This window comes from Lingula anatina, chromosome 7 (genome assembly GCF_051362555.1).
Source record: "Lingula anatina isolate TDL-2025a chromosome 7, LinAna3.0, whole genome shotgun sequence".
In the NCBI taxonomy this organism is placed as follows: domain Eukaryota; kingdom Metazoa; phylum Brachiopoda; class Lingulata; order Lingulida; family Lingulidae; genus Lingula; species Lingula anatina.
In genome coordinates, this window is record NC_141773.1 from 1,375,163 (window position 1) to 1,396,125 (window position 20,963).

At 35.9% G+C, this 20,963-nt stretch overlaps 1 protein-coding gene across 1 annotated transcript; it reads left to right on the forward strand.

Moving 5' to 3' along the window:
* The first annotated feature begins 12,779 nt into the window (after positions 1-12,779).
* LOC106157493 (uncharacterized) lies at positions 12,780-15,881 on the forward strand. Its single transcript, XM_013533163.2, has one exon. It carries the CDS (start codon positions 13,071-13,073, stop codon positions 15,435-15,437), a length of 2,367 nt encoding a protein of 788 aa, XP_013388617.2. The 5' UTR covers positions 12,780-13,070; the 3' UTR covers positions 15,438-15,881.
* The last annotated feature ends 5,082 nt before the right edge of the window (positions 15,882-20,963 follow it).

Here is a 20,963-nt window from a genome sequence, read left to right on the forward strand (position 1 = left end):
CAAAGAGGTGGCAATATAACTATCATCGAGAATGAGTGGGTTCGATTTTAAGTGTAAACAAACATTGCACATACACTGCTAAAGAAAAAAAAACAAATGATAGTGAGAGAAAAAGAGAGAGAGAGAGAATGAGAGATATCAAAGACATCACACCAGATTAATAACTTTAGTCAACACTAACAGTCAATTACATGTATTAGATATTGGAAATGTAAGACGGACCCCCACCAATCCGACATTGAACAAACAAATTGTTGATAGGAAGAACTTTTTGTCGCAATAATTGATGTCTCACAGACACAGGATTTAGATAGCTCAAACTAACAACCTAGATAAATTGTCAAACAAATTCAATATTTAAAATGATTTTCTTATCTTTTCAACAGTTTGCTGTTGATAGGGAACCTTAATTTCCTCCTCGACAAAAACTTTACACTTTATCTTCTTTTTATTGCCGCTCTATGGCGACAGTGTCAAAACATTTGTAATTTATGAGCAGAAATTTTCTCACGCAACATTTTCCAGCGTAACCTTGGCTAAATATTGATAAAGTATTTGCCACTTACTCATCTTATCAATTATACATTTTACCCAAACAGCAATCCAATTTCTGTTAAAGATAGATCATCACCTTTAAGTAACCTGAACCTACTGTTGTTTTTTTTTTTTTTTGGCTGCAGGCAATGAAAAAATAGAAAGACTGGGTTGCGACCAAATTTAGTCGAATTCTTGTACATGTAGCACCAATGATAGTTGAACATTTGTCCAATGCATTTTGGGTTCTCTGTAAATTGACGGGAAAACGAAAAAAAAAAAAAAAAAAACAGAAGAAAAAAATAAAGCACAAGTAAATGACGCAAAAAGAAAAAGGCAATGGTATCCCTGGAATAAGCCTGATGTATGAAAATTCCGATCAATTAAGAAAACTTGAAAAAAAAAAAAAAAAAACTCATGCCAGTGTGCCATGTGGTATCTACCGCAGCAAACACAATTTAGAAACACGTAAATTAGATTTTACTTCATGTCAGAAGAGCGAGGTGGTGTCTAATATAGAATGACAATAAAAACACATTGCTGAGACACTATGAACTGATCTACATGTACCATTGGAATCACCTGAACTTATTCATAAAATCAGCTGCCTCTAGAACCGTTATCGAATCTGAAAATATGCCTGTTGGACATAACTTATTAGTGAAGGTTTCCATTTACCCTCCTATAACTACCCTCCTAGAACAAGTATACATCCGAACCAGACTGAGTTTGAGAATATCCATAGAAAAAGTAACCAATGAAAAAGGGACTAAATGTCACTGTTTCTTAAGGTGGGTAAAAGTGCTAAGGGCCCTTTAACTGGGAAGGTTTGTAAAACTAAAAATTAATTCAAAACTACTGGTACAGTAACATCTTTCAAGACTATTTCTGACTATTTTTGGTTATTTTAAGGCCCAACAAGCTTAAGTTAAAATTTACTTCAAAATGTCACTTTTAATTTCTAAAAGTTCAGGTAGCGTTTCGCCGAGCTCACTTGCTTTTCCAAGTACGCTTAAATTACCATTAAGTTTAATAGTGAACTACGACAGTTAAGACAAAGTTAAAGTCTTAAGTTTCAATGACGACGTCTTTAGTAGCCTTTGGACTTCTGGTAGCGTTTGGTCTGGAGACGGATCTCGTAGGCTGATATTTGCATGGGAACGTATGCTGACACTGCCCGTCTACAATTTAGTTTCATGCTGACTGCCACACAATCCTCCTGGTCGAGGACATCACCACTGGGGACCGGACTTACTGGGTGGGTTTTGCCAGTCGCTCAGCGAGTTGCCAAGGGACTCTTCGGACTTCATCCGGAACTACAATTTCCGACACACAGTCGGTACTATTAAAAAAATAGATAAATGAATAAATAAAAATTCCAACACACCGTCAGCACTCTTCAAAGGAAAATAAAAACACCAGACCCCAGGTCTGGAACCGCTCATCCGACTGTTTATTTATGAAAAAGATGCTATTATTGATTGAAATAGTAGGTGTATACGTAAGATTTGAAGGGATATGTGTATGTTGTAGTTTGTCATTGAACAACAATACGCGCCGTTGTATTGATCTAAAAAAGAGGTGGTACACGGTTTAGTTGAACGGTTCGAAAAAATGTAAACAAACAAGGGTCCGCTAACACACAGGTAAGAGTAGAGTAATTCACAAAGAGAGGTATGCAAACCAAATACCTAGAGTATTGTGATATTGAGTGTTTCGTAAGCACTTGGTAGATTGGCTTTGCCTTTTTCTTGAAGTAATTTACATTTGAACGATAAAGCGTCCAGCATTTAATGAATGACGGACTTATAATATGAACCAGGTACGTTATATAGTAAAGCAGTTTTGTTTGCTGGTTAAGCAACTGTTGTGGTGGCCTATTTGTACTAAAACGGTCGTAAACAACCTGTTTTAAGCAGGGCCTTTCATTACCACAGCCATCATTTCACAACATTCGTCAGATTCAAAGCTAAACATTACTACTCTTCATCTTTAAAAAAAATATGTGTATTTTTTATTTTTCTAACTCAAAAAATCTCAGTATTTTTCTGATCCAAAGCTAAACAAAATTACAAAAATTTTCTGCTCGTTTTTTAGATTAAATTTTATCCATCAGATGAATCACTTTTGTTTTTTAATTCAATTCAATTCAATATTCAATTCAATTTATTTCTGTAATGGTACATAGATTGTCATGACCTTGTACAATATGATATACAAATGATGATACAATACAGTTAGTGCATTACCATCTTTATATAATGAAGATAAGTACTAGTAAAATCACTCATAGAATATTCTATCTAAGCAATGAGATAAACCTTGGTGTGATTATAAATTTAACATAAACATAGTATAAACATGTTACACAAAAAGAATATGTTTTTTTTTTTTAAAAACTTAAAACCACCGTTATATAGCTGTTTACATGGCTGTTCAAAGCCAGTTTGATGACATTGATAATTACGATTAATGACAATTACATAAGACAGATAAGTAAATAAGTTACACAGATATAAATATTGTGCCATGTTCAGTCCCACTGCCGAGTCACTTCTCACAACAGTGGCACCATACACTGACATTTTAAGGGATATGCTAGGAGTTACCAAGCAGAGCAACCACTTCACTTCTTTTCTTGAATGATTTGATTATAAAGTTGGAGAGGGACACTAAAGTATCTTTGTTGGCACTGTTAAATACATGGCATAATTGACTGTCTAGTGACCTTGAATCAGCTTTTAGGAATGAGGTTTTACTGAAAAGGGTGACTCGGTCTGTTTTGTACATTGGGCATTGGAATATAAAATGGTATTCATCCTCAATTACCCCTTGTGTGCACAGGTGACAGATTCTGTCGCACCTTTCAGTTTTTGGCCTGGTGTGCCGCCCAGTTTCGATGTGGAGTTTATGGTCACTCAGACGTAGTTTAGCAAGGGTTGACAATGTGTCGTAATTTGTTATTTTATCAACATAAGTTGCCCTTTCACACTTTTGGTTAAGTATACGGAAGAGAGATAATTTACTGTTGGCTTGAAGTTTGCTGTTGCATATTTGGGTAAAGTGGTCAGTTTGTCTTTGTTTGAAAATTGTGGTGAAGTTTTTTGGAGGTGACTGGCTAAGCCACACATCACCAAGGCCAAATGTGAAAAGGATTTTTCGAATACCCTCAGACCATGACATACTAATGTTATGACATTTTAATGTTAAAATGAAATGTATGATTCACTTCAAATTAAAAAAAAAATCAAAGTTTTCCACTATAAAGTTAACCAGCACAGAATATTTCCTGTTTGTCTTTGAATATCAGAAAATATCCAAATAAAACAGAAACATTAATGTATTATGTAGAAATATTTTTCTCTTTAGTGCAAGAAACGACATTTTTATGATTGTTTGTAATGATAAACATTACGGTATTCTTTTTCTTGTTCGACTGTGAAAATCAGTTTTTTTTCCTTGTTAAAATGATCGAAACACCAACCTCATATGCATAAGTGTTTTTTTATCTCTAGTGCATGAAACAACAGGTTTACTTTCTGATTTAAGTTTATTTTTTTATGTTCATCTTTGATTCTTAGAAATTTCCCAATGAAAATGACAAATATTTGTTCTCCTTAGCGCAATAAACAACAGTCATTTTGTCTGTTTAAAGTTAAACAGTGCAGTATTATTTTCTGATCAGAAATCGGTAATCTCCCGTTCAAATTGAAACGCCAATATGGAAGTACTTTTCTCTTTAGTGCAGACAAGTTTTTTTTGTTTAAGCTAAACAGTGCAGTATTTTTTTTTCCTGTTCGACTGTGAAAATTATTTTCTTTGTAAAAATGAAATGCAAACATAAAATACAGATGTATTTTTATCTTTAGTGCATGAAACGGCATGTTTGAACAGAAAGAGAAGAAGGAAAGTGAGTGAATCACATTTAGTGGAACATCCTGCCTCTTTACCAGTTGTGCTTTTGCTTTTCCGTCACCTCAGCGGCTTCTTCATTTACGGAAGGGACACACACTTGACGTTTTAATTTAAACAGTGCGGTATTTTTTCCTGTTCGACTGTGAAACTTAACATTTTCCTTGTAAAAATGAAACACAAGCCTTAAATACAGAGGTATCTCTAGTGCATGAAACAGCAGATTTTTGTCGGATTTTGTTCACAAAAAAAAAAAAAAAAAAAAAAAAAAAAAAAAAGGGGGGGCTAGAGAAAAAATAAATGTTAATTGTATTACTTATGTCATCGCTTATGTTTGAACAGAAAGAGAAGAAAGTGAGTGAATCACATTTAGCTGAACATCGTGCTCCTTTATCAGTTGTGCTTTTGCTTTTCCGTCACCTGAGCGGAGTCTTCATTTACGGAAGGAACACACACTTGACGTTTTAAATGTGGACTTTCTTATTAAATGTTCAACCGGCTTTTTCAAGTCAACTTTTTTCCAAGCATGTCTATGATGTTGCGTCAGAAAAATTCCCGTATAAAAATAGAAATCTTTCGAATCGGTAGCAATGGAGAAAGTTAACACAAGCTGAAGTATAAAGGGCATGCTTACCGGTGACAAGTGGCCATTTCCACTCCAACATACAGCTATTGCGGACTAAAATTCTCTCTTCAACTTCACTTCAAAGGTTTCATTTAGTTTTTACCATGGATGAGGAAGATGGCAAAAGGTAAGCATGCTTTAAGATATTCTTTAATATAATATTTTGAGAAATTTAGACAATCTGGGGTGTTAGTTGAATTTGTTTGACATAATGTCTAGGTTAATTATTTGAACAACCCTTGGTCTGTATGAACCAAGTTGTTGTCGAGAATGAAGGTTTCCCTATCAACAGCAAAATGTAAGAAAATCTGCTTTAATATTGAATTTTTTCCACAAAGTATCTAGGTTGGTAGTTTGAGTTATCTAAACCCCATGTCTGTGCGACATCAGTTATTCTCCCTATCAACATTTTTTGTTTGCTCAATATGGGGGTCCGTCAATCATTTTAATTATGAAATACATGTAACGGAATGGTATTATTGCGTCGAGTGCAAACCTGGTGTTATCTCTTTTTAAATGATTAAAATCTCTCTTTTTTCTCCCCCCCCCTCTCTCTCTGTTATTTGTTTCATCTTTGGCAATGTATACAATGTGTTTACTCATGAAATCGAACCCACTCCCTCGCGATGAAAATCGAAGATGTTCTTTATCAAGTTACACGCCAAGGTTCACTTCTTTTTATACCCGAGATTACTTAACCTGTCTCTCTTTATTCTTTTTTTACGCGTTTTTGTCTGCGGCTTGTAAATAAAAAAGCGTACATTTTAACACTTGTAATATTCATCACTGGGAGTAGTAAAAAAGAAGACGCGAGAGGTAGTTAAAAAGTGGCAGAGCTATTAAAACATATGAATTCTGAATTCACAAAAATGGAGGTAATTTAGAATATATAATTGCTATCATTTTCTTGGCAGATAAGGCTCCAAAGTCCACATTTAGTATTAGATTATTCAAACATACCCCCCCCCCCCTTGCAGAAACCCCTTTGGCGAGAAACATGGAAAATCCAAAGTAGTTGTTTAACAAAAAAATTAAAATAATAAATAAATAAATAAATAAATAAGTAAATAAATAAATAAATAAATAAATAATAAAATAATAATAATTAATAAAAATTAGATTAAAAAAATCAGCTGAAGAAAAAATAAATGTTGATTGCATTACCTATGTCATCACTTATGTTTGAACAGAAAGAAAAGATTGAAAGTGAGTGAATCCTTTATGAGTTGTGCTTTTGCCTTTCCGGCACATGAGCGGTTTCTTCTTTTACGGAAGGAACACACACTTGACGTTTTAAATGTGGACTTTCTTATCAGATGTGCAACCGTTTTTTTTTTCAAGTCAATTTTTTTCTTAGAATTGTGCTCAATTTTGGCTGCTGGTTAATGCGCTTTTATAAGAAAATATAAGAGTTTGAGGAAAAATGTTGTTGTTAAACTGATGCCAATGCTCTTTACTTTTGGTGCTTGATGTAACCCATGCCAACAGGTACATTTATATGCAGGCATGTAGAATCAAGGTATAAACGCAAATACTCCTATCCCCATGGAAGGGAAGCAACAATGTGGTTGGACTGGATCGCTCACACCACTGGGCTGAAAATCCGTTAATAGCTCTGTCACTTTTTTTACTACGTCTCACGTCCTTTTATTACTACTACTGGAAGAACCTGCCGTCAGTGGTGAATTAACGAAAAGTATAATTTCAGTTAAGTTAGATCGATGCATAATAGTAGATATACTGAACAATAATTGTTTGGTAATATTACCATCCCTTTGCGATAAATGGATCAGCACCAAATTCTTCGTTCATTCCTTGGTGAAATTTTGGCAATATCTGAGAACTTACCAAGTCCCGTTCATAACTTTTTGCAAAACGGTTTTAAATAATAAAGATCATGCGAAGATCATGCCTTTGTTTCAACAGTAGCGTTTATTGATCTACAAAACTGATTTGATAACAAAGATATATTTTGTTTAAAAAGTTTTGAATAACTGGGGTGGACAGAAAATTGTATCGATTGTTGAAAAAAAATAAATACCATAAAGCAAACGCTTGTGTTAAAAACACTGGTACGTATATAGATTGGCTCTAATGTCGCACTGGTGTGAGGCAAGGCTTTATTTTCCATTTTTGCAAATGCTTAAGTATATTAAAATGATCTAGGATTTGGAATAACGTATGTGGACAACCAGGTTCTCCTCTATGCAGATGACATTGTACCGTCAGCACATAATATACAGGTGATGCTAAACTGTTCTGTTGGCCGGTGGAAATGCTGGAGAGCTTCTAGATATGAAACTAAACGGAATCTTCATCATTGATAAGAACACCCCAAGGAAAGTAGATTGATATAAATATCTTGGTGTTACCTCCCATTACTCAGTGCAGTTTGCACATAATGCTGAAATTTGGCGAAAGGAGTCAGCAAAAGGGTTAGGTGGTATTATGAGTAAGATACATAGAATGAAAGACGTTAGCTTTACTGCTTTTGAGCAGCTGTTCAAATAATGTGTCATGCCTGTCACAGATTACTTTTTCTCCTCATCAGGTTATAGGTCAGTCAGAACTTTTGGCAATTTGCAAGTGTGAGCTATTAGGTATTTCATGGACAGATTTACACCAATATTAGCATTTTACTGAGAAGTTTGGTTGGCTGGCATTACTTTACACGCAATTAGTGCGTGATTATAGATACTGGGATAGATAAATAGCAATGAATATATAGCAATATACTAATCAAGAAGTTGTTTTCTATTATTATCTTGAGTAATACTATCCCTTCTCAAGTATATGCAGCTGGTATAACGGGATGTGTGTAACGGGATAGGGAATGATAACAACAACACGGGCTACATGTAGCAATAATCTTGTCCCCTATCTAAGGGTTGTGTTTTAGTCTGAAGGAGAGGGGCAGTATGAAATCCACAGACTAAACTTCATACCCTCTAACAGATTGATTGATTTTTTCACAAGATTTTTGACAGATCTGTCTTTAGATAATTAGAGATGTAGGGTTATTCGATTCCCTGTCATTCGATTCTCTGGCTTTTTGAAAAGTCCATACAATATCTGCCCCCCCCCCCACCTCCCACCCCCACCCCCACCCCCCACCCCCACCTGCTGAAACCAGTCTGGTGATTACAATGGGGTCTGGAAAGCGCTTTTTGGTGACAATTTGTCCCTCATTCAAAAAGTAGCTGGTTGTCTTTATTTATTCGTAGCAGAAAAAAAGATTAAAACAATGGATCCTGTTTCCCTGTGGTAAGTTCAGGATGCCTTGAACGTGGCCTCTTTGAACTGTAGATACACCAGACTGGGCATATCTCTGTAAATCTGTGCGGAGCCTTCCCTGTTTTAACTGACTACCTTGTTAGTGACACACCCGACCACGCATTTATCTTTCTCATAATTCACACGTTTAAGAAACAAATAACACATTTTACCTAGACATTTTTTAAACTAAAAAGTCTGTATGAGCTAAAAGAACTTTTTAATCATTGTTTTGTATTATTGTATACAATTTATTAATCACTTTGTGAGTTTCCTGAACATTATTTACAACTAGATTACTGTTTTATTTGTAGTAAGAGTCGCAAACATGCGCTTAAACAATGTCAAAGATCCATACCATGTAGCCTATTATATTGAATGTAGCCTATCAAAATAGGTGTCAAGTAAAAAAGAGGAAAAAAGTAAAAAAAAAAAAAAAATCCACGTTTAGGATTAAGGTGACTCGGGTCACGAATCCAACTATCGAACAGAAAATCATGTCACATTAGGTCGGTGTTGTTTGTGTCATCGTAACCGCCGTCGGAAGGATATATAACAAAGGCAAGATTGAAATCCAGGCGTAGATGGTACAAATTATATTGCTAAAAGTCACATTATGAGGGTTGAAATATTTGGTAATGCAGCTCAGTGACAAATTGTCATAATTATTGAGATATAAAACACTTAATATATAAACAGGATTATGGCAAATAAAAACTATATAGTAATTAAGGATTATGGGAAATCGAAACTTTACCCAGTTTGTATTAATTTTCAAATTCAGACATCGTACAAGCTGGATCTGCATCTGCGGGGATACTCGCTAAAGTGGAGTCAATGAACGGAATATTGTCGGACACGCCCCCTCGAGCAGCTAGAGGGAAATTACTCTCGTGTGCGGTCGTGAGGGGACGCGTAAAATACTGGGCTGGTTAGATAGATAGATTTTTTTACCAACTCCGAGTAGAATACAATATTTAACAGAACAAACAAAACAACAAGTACATATACAATTAATCATCCGACTTTTCCATCTCCGACAACTCTTTTAACTGTTTCTTTTTGGACAGAAACAAATAACATGCTCTTCCGTCTGAACACAATTTTCATCAGTTTCGCACGTGCATAGTCTCATATTTCTAGGGCGGCGTGGCCATCTCCCCGTTTCAATAGCTTAACTATGAGTTCTTAGCCGTCACTGTGACTGTATGATGAATACATATCGTGTATCGTTAAGTTAGGATTCATCTTTAAGTATGTAACAGGTTTAATTCTGATTGAATTTCTAATTCGATTCTTTATTTCGGCTCTATTAGCCTCTATAATGGTATCAGAATTAAGGATCTCCTAGTATGGGGCTCCCCTGGCGCCGTTGTCGTTACAAAGCCGACACACATGCATCAAAGAATCGTGCACCATGCACCATGCCAAATCGTGACTGAAGAATCTTAGTCATATAGGATCTTTGTGCAGCACGTACCCTGGCGCACAGTTCGGGTATCCCTTGTTCGGCTAGTATTAAGTCATTAGGAGTGCTCTGTCTGACACTCATTAAAGTTTTGATTATTGCGAAATATGACGACTGAGCTGTTTGTAACTTGAGCCTAGCCAGGACTCACATTCATACAGTACCGAAGACATTAATGCTTTTTTCTTTATAGGAAATGGGAAGTCCGCGTTTTTTAAATAAAAGATACAAACTTTAAAAGTTGACAGCACTTTAGCGAGATTAGCCTCAGGTGCGCTGTCTAAATCAAAAAGAAACTTAATTGTTATTGACAAGCTTAGTTATTCTTGTCGTCATAGTGTTCATATATATATGTATATATAATTTACCAGAAACCATTTGGATCGTATTAATATATTTCTTTTTAAGTTTTGGAGAACAGAGGGAAGTATAAAGAGGTCGGTGTTAAAAAATTACCTTGATAAGATTAAATGAAAGGATCTTGATTAAGAATATGAAAGTGGGACATTAAAAATTATCAGTAAAGATGATTCAAAAACAACATTTAATTGTAATAAAAGGACTGCTCGATTATGCTGTCCTAGTAATGGTCACTGGAGACTACTACATACGTATGTATTTGGAAATATTTTAGAAATACCCAAGTGTATATTATCTGCTACTATATTAACCCCCCCCAAAAAAAATTGAATATATACTGTTGTAGAGACTTTGATAAACAAGTTTTATAGAGATGGGTTATAGTCATTGTTAATGTAAAGGTACATCGATTTCATGATTGAAGAAAGGCATCATTTATATGGGCGACGTGGTTTAAGAAAAATAGACTGAATACATATAAAGAAATACTACAGGTGTTGGGACACAATTACCTTTTATATATGTGGGATATCAAGTTTTAAGATATTGTGTTGATAATCAGTTAATTAAGGATTATGGCAAACCAAAACTATACCTGCACCAGTTTGAATTAATTTTCAGAGGAGTGCGTCTTTAAAAGAAATATTTGACTTCCAGAGCAGAAAGTTTGAAACTTTTCTTCAACAAATAAGAATGCATTCAATTCCCAGATGAAATGTACCATATGCAGTCAATCGCATCACAGCAGTTCTGTGCGATCCAATCTGAATGTCATCAATTAAGCAGAAGAACACGTCACCTTTTGTTTTTAACGTACTATTATAATCCCCATACCGGGAGGAGGTGTTTTCAGAATCCGTTGACTTGATTGTATTCAGCGGGAGTCTCAACTGAGTTATATCAATCCATGTAGAACGATGGCTTCATTGGGAACGAGTCCACATGTTCTCTTTCCATGTATTTAGATAGTCGACTACTTCCCCTCCATTCAGAAATATCTTAACCGGATAAATCCACGAACACACAAAAAGTTCAACTTATCCACCTTCTACCTGGTTTCCAAATTTCAAAAGTTTGTAAAACGGAAAGAAAAAACGATATAAAATTTTGACTATATATTTGTAGAGTATTAATTCTGGGGTCCATGAATCTATAAAACTTTTTAGTTCTAATTTTTAACCTTGGCTCCCATGCTTAATAAATTTGATCTTATTTCTTAATGTAAACCCTTGGCCTGAGCTTCTCCATTCCCACCGCTGTCTGGTTCTCATCTACAGCAATGGTATACCTGCTGGGGTGCATGCAGACATGCAGTTTGGGTGTGGTAGGGGAGGGGGGTATGATACCCATGAACAATATATACTGTACAACTATATTAATAGAGGCTGTTCTGTAGAGTAATAAAGAGGGGAGTATGAAATTTGTAGCGCATGGTTCATAAACCACGAGCTTAATTCCAAACTTTTCCTGGTCTGTTTTGAGAAATGCTTATCTACGATCCCATGTTCTCTTCTCATGAATTTGAATGGATGGCGGTCTGAAATAAAAAATGTAAATCCCAGTCATCCATAAGAAGAACAGCCTACTACAAAAGTAATGTGATTATTTACTCGGTTAAAAAAATTCATTGTGACGAAATATTGGATACCCCACTGCTAGATCTCAAGTAAGTGATGTAGGTAACCCTATTTGTTTACACAGTCATGACATACAGGTAACAATGCTCCTGTAAGGAGAACTTAAGGCTGAAGTTGAAAATGTGGGCAAACTGTACCCCTACCAGGTTCACAGATTGATTTTTCACTAGACATCCACAGATATATTTTAGGTAAACCATGGCAACATTTTCAGCTGACCAACGGGGTTTAGATATAGAATAAATTATCATCAGTCAATTGGCCTTTTGTATAGAGTAGGGAGACAGCGGTGAGGGCGAATACAGTTGCTGTGTATCATTGTGTTTCATGAAATGCTTTATATAATGTGATGTTAACGTTTCACTGTACCTCCAAATACAGAAACTAGACAGTATGCTTACTTGTACCGTACTGGGTCTTTTCAATTTCTTTAAAAAAACTCATTCATTCATCCAAATATTCATTACTTTTATTCATTTGATCATATGATCGTATTTATAAGCTCTTTCAATTCGATTTAATAAAAATTTAAGTAAGTGCTTAAAAATGAAAATAAAGGTACATCACCTTCCCTTAATACAAAAAGGTTCAGAATGTGAAAAAATAATAACCCGGCTTATATCTTCAGCGAGATCTTCAAATTACAAATCAGTGTCTTCTACAGACGATATGGGAAGTTCTCATAAACCAATCGTACTATCTGAATCGATTTACTTCGCAGGGATTTAGCTAAATTGCATTCATTGTAAGCGGCTTATTTGACTGGCACGCCTACTCAAGCTGGTAGGGGATAATTAACGATAGTCAATTACCCCTTTGTTACTCAAGGGGGCTTATGGGAACGCAGTTTCAAGTTTCAGAGGTCACTGGAAAGTCACCCCCTACATTATCAGCAGGACTCCGTCGTTTCCAAGAACCATTGTGGTATAGTGGTAGAAGAAAGGGAGTTTTGAGGGACCCCCGTAATTCAGTGTTCCTCGGAATCTACGTAAACATTTGTGTTAATTAAGCTACACGTAGGAAAGAAAATAATTGTGGGTAGAAACGAAAAAAGCATCATATTTTAATGTTTTACACTTTCCTATCGTCCGTGAGAATTTCTGAAAAAAAAATAAATAAAATAAATAAACATCTTCTAAATTCACAGACATGATTGTCATAGTGGTTATATTCTACGGTTAATTCAAGGGTTAGTCCTTCCACGGAACTTTTTATAAAGCCTTTTTTTAACTGGGTCAGTTTGCATATAGACCTTTTATTCATGTTTACCTTCAATTTTAGATATCCTCCGTGTGAACGACGACCGGGACGAAACGTTGAAAATAATGAAGATATGGAAAAATTCTCAAAATACTTAGCAGAAATGCTACCTCAGGAGATGTTTTCCATGAAAACGTTTCACCAGGCAATTAAAAACCTATTTGGGATTGATTTAGAACAGGATGAAAAGAAAATGTGTAAAATTCTCTATCAGGCAATTATCAGATCCAGTGGTGAAGATAAAACATCAGAAAATGGACTACTTGCACTTATAGGGAAATATTATGGTGAATCTGTATTTACAAACGTCGGGTGTTATAATCATTATCCTCATGAATATATCGAACAGATTGGCCACAATATAGTTCAAAAGTTATTAGGGCATGTCTTTCCAGAGATGAAAGATGCGAGCAAAAGCTTACGGATCAAGTGTCTGGGTAGCTCATTTGGCGGCCTTGGGGTCCCATATTTGTATGACCGGGAGCATGAAGCTCACCTTGAAATATCAGATGCAGATGTCATGCTAGTGTTAACGTCGCCAATTTTTCCCGCAGTCACGTCTCGTAGAGAGCAAGTGACAACAACAGAGGCAACGCTGTTCGTGGATGGTCATGGCTGTCATCCCGGTTATGTCAAACTTAAGTTCCAGGGCGAACAGCATTGGCTTCGTGTGCCAGGCATTTTGGAACGTGATCAAACTGGGGATGTATATCTGAGCAACAGAATCATGCAACATTTCGTCCAAAACCCGATGCTCGGGTTAGAAAAAGTGAAATTACTTTGTAAAAAGCTAAATGTCAGTTTTAATGGTCCTGCGGTATCATACAAATTGCCAATTTTTTCTGGTGTCAAACGAAACATTGTTCTGACAGGCGATATTGTAGGGTCATTTCAGTGGAATGAGTTTCCTCAAGAAGCAGATGAATGGCTTGGTCGCGAGAGACCGAATAATTGGCCCAATGAGGAGCAAATCAAAGCTGTGAAAGCACTTGGATGTCATCTTGTTCCAGTTGCCAATCCTGGTGATCGAGATTGCCCAACCGAATGGAGGATTGCTTTTGTTTTAGCTGAGCGTCATCTTGCCTTGTCCTTAAATCCAGTTCAGTGCCATGTTTACCGCATCATAAAACTGGTACACAAGCAACGATTAGGAGGACTCGGCGTCCTTTCTACGTACCACTTAAAAACAACGCTATTCTGGTTATGTGAGCGCATTCCACAGGACAGCTGGACAGATGAAAAGAGGGGACAGCGTTTTTACGATTTTCTCGACCTCTTGATTGATTTTCTCTCCAGCAAGTGCATCCCAAACTACTTCATACGGGAAAACAACATGATAGATTACATGGATGAACAATTTGTCAATGAAAATGTTAAATTTTTGTGCGAGATCCGCAAAAATCCAAAAGCAATCCTCGACGAAATCCAAGCAACATATGACCTCCACTTTGATCTAGTGTTTTACTTGCTGTCAAAAACTCCTTTCAGAGATGTTTTGAAGGAGCTTGAAACACAGCAGGTGCGCGCAAGGTCACCAGAGGGTGAAAGTCCAGGAGGCTTGCTTAGAACCATGAGAGAGATACTGGTCGACTCGTCAGAAAATGACTCAGACAGTGCCATGGGGGCAATAGGGGGAGCAGTAGACGCCTTTTGTTGGAAAGACTCAAACAGTCCCTTTAAACTAATAAAAGAAATTGGAAAGGGGTTATTGAAAATCGCCTTGAAAGATAAAGTCGAAGAAAAATCAAAACGGACAACTCACTCAGTTTGCAATGACCAGCGTGGGACGGCAGCGAGAAGTAAGGTGGACAGTCCCCAAACAACAAACAATGCAGAAAACACAATACAAAGAAAGCATGTAATAGTGACTGACTCAATAGGACAGTACCTTGATGGCAACAGGATGGACAGATCCTACGTGAAAGTACTCAGAGATAAAACTATTGCAGACGCACATGACTATATAATCAAATCAAACCTGGGAAATCCAGAATCTTTGACTTTTATTGTAGGAACAAACAGCATTGATCACCAAAGTGTTGCAGACACCGTCTCAGAGCTACACCAGCTGCGAGAGACAGCAGAAACGAAATATCCTGACTGTGATATATATTTCACGGGGATCCTGAATCGGCAACAAAACCAGAGTTTTAACGAGAGAGCAAAGCGGTACAATGACACTGTTGAGGCTGAACTCAGAGGTCATCTTAAAGCACATTTTATCGCAGTAAATGAGGTGATAAGCTCCCCAGATCACTACAGGGAAGATGGATTTCACCTCAGTAGGAGGGGCACAAGCCTACTAGCACAATGTATTATGGCTTCACGCATCACTGCTCCACCGCCATCTTCTACCGACCGTCCATAAATTTATACCAATGCTGAATATCAAAGGCTAATATTCAAAACATTTGCGTCAATTACAGACTGAAGATTTAGCGACAAATCGGGAACAATAGAAACAAAATGGGGATTTTTTGTACCATCTTTTTGAAGAATTGAACATTGTCTAAAATCGTGCTTCTGTCCAATTTATCTAAATATGGAGCTCGCAGCCTCATTGCGAGGAACACTACACGCCATACTCTTCATGTTTTAATACCAAATACTTCAACGCAAATTCAAAAGAGATTTTTAAATATTTTTTTTTTAATTTTTAATTTTAAATATGTTGTCTGCTATCTTTCCATTATTGGCAATACTGTATTGCATTGAAAAAGAAAAAAAAGCGATAGACTTTTTTTTTCTTTTTTTCTCTTGGTTTTTGACCAAATTATTTATGAAAATTAAATGAATGATCACGAGAAATGTGCTTCGTGTATTGTTAACATTATTCGTCTTTCTAAAATGCTAAGCATTAGATATAAAAATATGCATTTTTTAACCTGTGCCTCATCAGTCTGTTTACTACCCGTTTGCCCTTCAAAGCAAACAAATAAACAAAAAAAAAAATGAGGTACTCAGATAATTGAATTTCAATCCGATAAAAAACGTATCTATTTAGTGTTCAGTAAAACAATTATATTTATAGCAGTTGCATTCAATTGTGTATAGACAAAGCAAATAGTGCGTCAAATAAAATGAATGTAAAGCAAGTACATGTATACGGCTAACCCTTTATCAATATCCTCTAGGACTTAATGCATTTTATTGAGAAATATCACGTCAAAACTATCCGCATTAAAATAGAAACTTGGTCTGTATGAACAAAGATAAAAAAAAGGTGTTTCCAGGTCCAACAGGATAATATTTGAAAAGTTAGACAAATCACTTTCATTACAGTTGACAATTACGTGAAATATGCGCATCCAAGAACAAACCAGCAGATGACGAGGAAGCGCACATCATGCTGACGGCTATGAAGCCTCAATTGGCTATACACCGCTAGTAGGTTAAGAATGCCATATCAGTAGAGGAGAGGATCGTTGCAATGTATAGTTTATGACCGTCCCAAAATAAACTTTAACTTCAAAAAACGTATAGTAATATCCCATCAAGTAGATGAAGCATGGGTCTTATCAACTGGGAACAAAAATCTGGTTTTGATACCTTAATTTAAAGTAAGGTCTATACGAACATCTTTAATCTTTAGAACAACAACACATATTATTCAAATATCAATTGTTCATCCTAACGCTTTTCAGATAATTTAAAAACAACCCCTTCTTTATTATTTTGCATTTGATTGTATTGAAATAAAGCAAATAGTGCGTTAAATAAAATCACCGTTTAGAATTATCGGGCGTATAGTGCTACAGGTATATACGGCTTTCATACATGTACAACCCAACACGGCATGCCGTATTATAAGCGCTGAAGGTTATCAAATGAACGAGCATCTTTCTCTTTCTGAACAGGAAAAAAACTGTTTAGAACCCCAAGTGTTGTGTGTATAGCGGGGAGACAGCAGGTGGTACTGACTTCTTAAAAGAACACAATGGGGCATATACTACTCAAAGGGGCTCTTATCCGACTACAGAAGATTCTAGATTCGGTTCATGATTTCCGACTTGGGTTATGCCCGGAGAGAAAAGAAACACAACACCACTGCTTCCTTAAAAAAGCCAAAACTGCTTTTATGCAAGACATTGGAGTGACAATTAGTAAACCAGCTATATAATGCATTGGCCATAAATATTTATTAAACATGCCGTTACATACATTGTAGTCCTACTGTACATGTACATATGAATTATGAATTCACAAGTCTGGTTAATTAGAATATATAATTGTTATAATTTTCTTGGTGGAAAGCCTCTAAACCCACCTTCTTGCTTCAGATTTTAATTTATTTAGAAATCTGTCGAAATCTTAGCAAAACTGAAAATAGCTCATTTTTTAATTTTGGCCCAGGATGTATTACATCATCGAGGCATAGCTCTTGGTACTTTGCGGATACAATTCTAGTTTTTGTGGTGGGTTTGTCAGGTCGTAATACTGGGAAATGAGGCAGGAACCATATTTGTTTATTTTGCTGTTTTAAGTTTGGATCTCAATTACAAGGTGAATCACGTTTAGTTTCTTTGTTTGTGTGTGGATTTACTGTACGAAAATGTACCTTAATGGAGGCAATGCAGTCGACTATCTGCCTTTGAATTTATTCTTCCTGGTGTTTTCAGTACAATAAATCCGTAAAACTGATATAAATATTATCTGTGTTCTAGCCAGCCAGTGAAATAAAATAACAATTTAATCTTGTCAGTTTTTTATACACCATATGAACATCCACCTCTTTGGTGCAGTCTGTCTTTCTGTCTGTCTTATAGCAACACTATGCAAAAGGTTATAGGAGCGTTTTGGTGAATTTTTCAGAAACTGCCAAGATTGGGCTAAAGAACAAGCGATTTTATTTTGGTTATGCTCATTCAATTTTTAATTTATTAACCAAACTATTAACCTGTCAATCAACCAGTTAATTAACTAATTAATGAATTAATTTTTCAATCAACCAGTTAGTTAATTAATTAATTAAGTAATTATTTAATTGAGTTTTCTGGGCTGAGGTAAGAGCTCTCTTTGTGTTTTTCATACACTATATTTATCTGAGCACGTAGAGAATTTAGGATATATTTGGGGGTTTGTTGTTGTTGAGGGGGTGTTTGGCGTGAGACATATCTATAAGCATAAGAATTTATTGTTGATGATGGACATATCAAACAGGTATTATATATTGTATCTACGGTTTTACGAGTTTCCAATTTTCACTGACGGAAGGCTGTTTCCGTGTTTTAACACTTACAATTCTTTAAAGAATAGCCGTTTTAATTATGATCTCAGGGCCAATGACGGAAGAGAGGAAGAAAAGTATTTATCATCATGTTGAAAGATCGATCCGTGTCCGTTATTGAAATAATAATAATAATAATAATAATAATAATAAAACATTTATTTTGAGTCTAAAATCCATTAAAACATGTTCAGAAGACTTTACATATACATGAAACTATTACTTAAGAAATCAATTCTTAGGAATAGATAGATAAAAAATACAGAGCTTAACTACAAAAAAATTAAGTATAATTTAGATAAAACATACGGATACTCATATAAAAGCACTAAAGTTTAACACTACATAACTAAAATATGTTTGTTAGGAAAAAATGATCAATTAAAGGTAAAAAAACAGCCTTATTTACACACAGAAAAAATTATAAGTAGCCTTATTTCTTACAGTGCACAAATGCAATTATTATAAAATTTGTAGAATCAATTTAAAAGTCGATTAGTCAAAAAAAAAAAAAAAGAAAAAAAAAAAAAAAAGAAAAAGGCCTGAATAGGTATGTCTTCAATTCTTTTTTAAAATGATCGGATTTGCAGTGGCAATAAATTCCATTCTTTTGGACCTGCTGATTTAAAAGTAATGTCACCATCAAATTTTACCGGCTTACTGAACAATTTGTCTACAGACCGCAGGCTTTTTGCTGGAACATAGTGAGTGACTAATTCACTTAAGTAGATCGTAGCAACTTTGTAAAATGCATCATGAACAAAGACTAGAAATCCAAATAAAATCCTGGCTTTCATAGGTAGCCAATGTTACTATTTCAAAACTGGGGTGATATGGTAACTCATGGATGTACGGGTTAATAATCTAGCTGAGATGTTCTGAATACGCTGCAGTCTTTAATCTGGATCAAGTTCCTTTAGAAGCATATAGTGTAATTACGATAGGAAAATAAGCACAAGTGAAGTGAATCGTTTCTATTGTCTATATACAAATTACCAAGGCTCATAGTGGTCTACATGTAGTTTGAACGGACACTATATACTGCTAGCATATTGGAAATGATATAATTCTTTTACGGTACGTTAAGTATCAATACATGCTAAGTGACACACCAAGTGACACTGGGTTTATATCTTTAAATACATCGCATGAATGTGATATTTAAACCAGAAAAACTAGACATTTCTGCCATCTGTCTTGAAAAGAAGCGATACATAAGTCAAATCATTTCACTCGGCAAGACCAAAGTAACGGAAGTTGAAGATGTGATAAGGCGCAACATGTACCCGCTACTGCATAAATCCACAATAACTACACTACAGTGTAGCAAAGCACAATACAATACATGTACAATACAATACAATATAATACAAAACAAAACAATACAATACAATAATGTTGACAAAGCAGTCAAAAAACCATGACCTATTTTAATTTGCTAAGAATCTCCTGTTAAATCTATGGAGCAGTAGTGCGTGCAGTCATTATACATTGTGCAAGTAGGCTTGTGCCCCTCCTACTGAGGTGAAAACCATCTTCCCTGTAGTAATCTGGGGAGTTTATTACCTCATTTACTGCGATGAAATGTGCTTTCTGATGGCCTGTGAGTTCAGCCTCAACAGTGTCATTGTACCGCTTTGCTCTCTCGTTAAAACTTTGATTCTGTTGACGATCCAGGATCCCCGTGAAATATATTTCACAGTCTGGATATTTCGTTTCTGTTGTCTGTCGCAGCTGGCGCAACTCTTTGGCGGCGTCCTTAACACTTTGGTGATCAATGCTAATTGTCCCCACTATAAAAGTCAAAGATTCTGGATTTCCCAGGTTTGATTTGATTATATAGTCATGTGCGTCTGTAATAGTTTTTTCTATCAGTACTTTCACGTAGGATCTGCCCATCCTGTTGCCATCAAGGTACTTTCCTATTGAGTCAGTCACTATAACATGCTTTCTTTGTATTGTGTTTTCTGCATTGTTTGTTGTTTGGGGACTGTCCACCTTACTTCTCGCTGCCGTCCCACGCTGGTCATTGCAAACTGAGTGAGTTGTCCGTTTTGATTTTTCTTCAACTTTATCTTTCAAGGTGATTTTTAACAACCCCTTTCCAAATTCCTTTGTTAGTTTAAAGCAACTGTCGACTGTTCCTACTATTGCCCCCAAGACACTGTCCGAGTCATTTTCTGACGAGTCGATCAGTATCTCTTTCACGGCTCTAAGCAAACCTCCTGCGCCTTTATCCTCTGGTGATCCTGCGCGCAAGTCAAACACCCAACCAAAGCAAAACGTTGCTTGGATTTCGTGGAGGATTGTTTTTGGATTGTGACGGATTTCATGTAAAATGTAAACGTTTTCACTTACTAATTGTTGATCCATGTAATCTATCATGTTGTTTTTCGGTATGAAATAATTGGGGATGCACTTCTTGGATAGAAATCTAAGCAAGAGATCGAGAAAGTCGTAAAAACGTTGTCCCATTTTTTCATCTGTCCACCTTTCCTGTGGAATGCGCTCACATAGCCAAAATAACGTTGTCTTAAGGTGGTAAGTAGAAAGGACGCCGAGGTCTCCCAGTCGGTGTTTGTGTATCAGTTTTATAATACGGTAAACATGGCGCTGAGCTTGATTTAACGACAAGGCAAGATAGCGCTCAGCTAAAGCAAAAGAGAT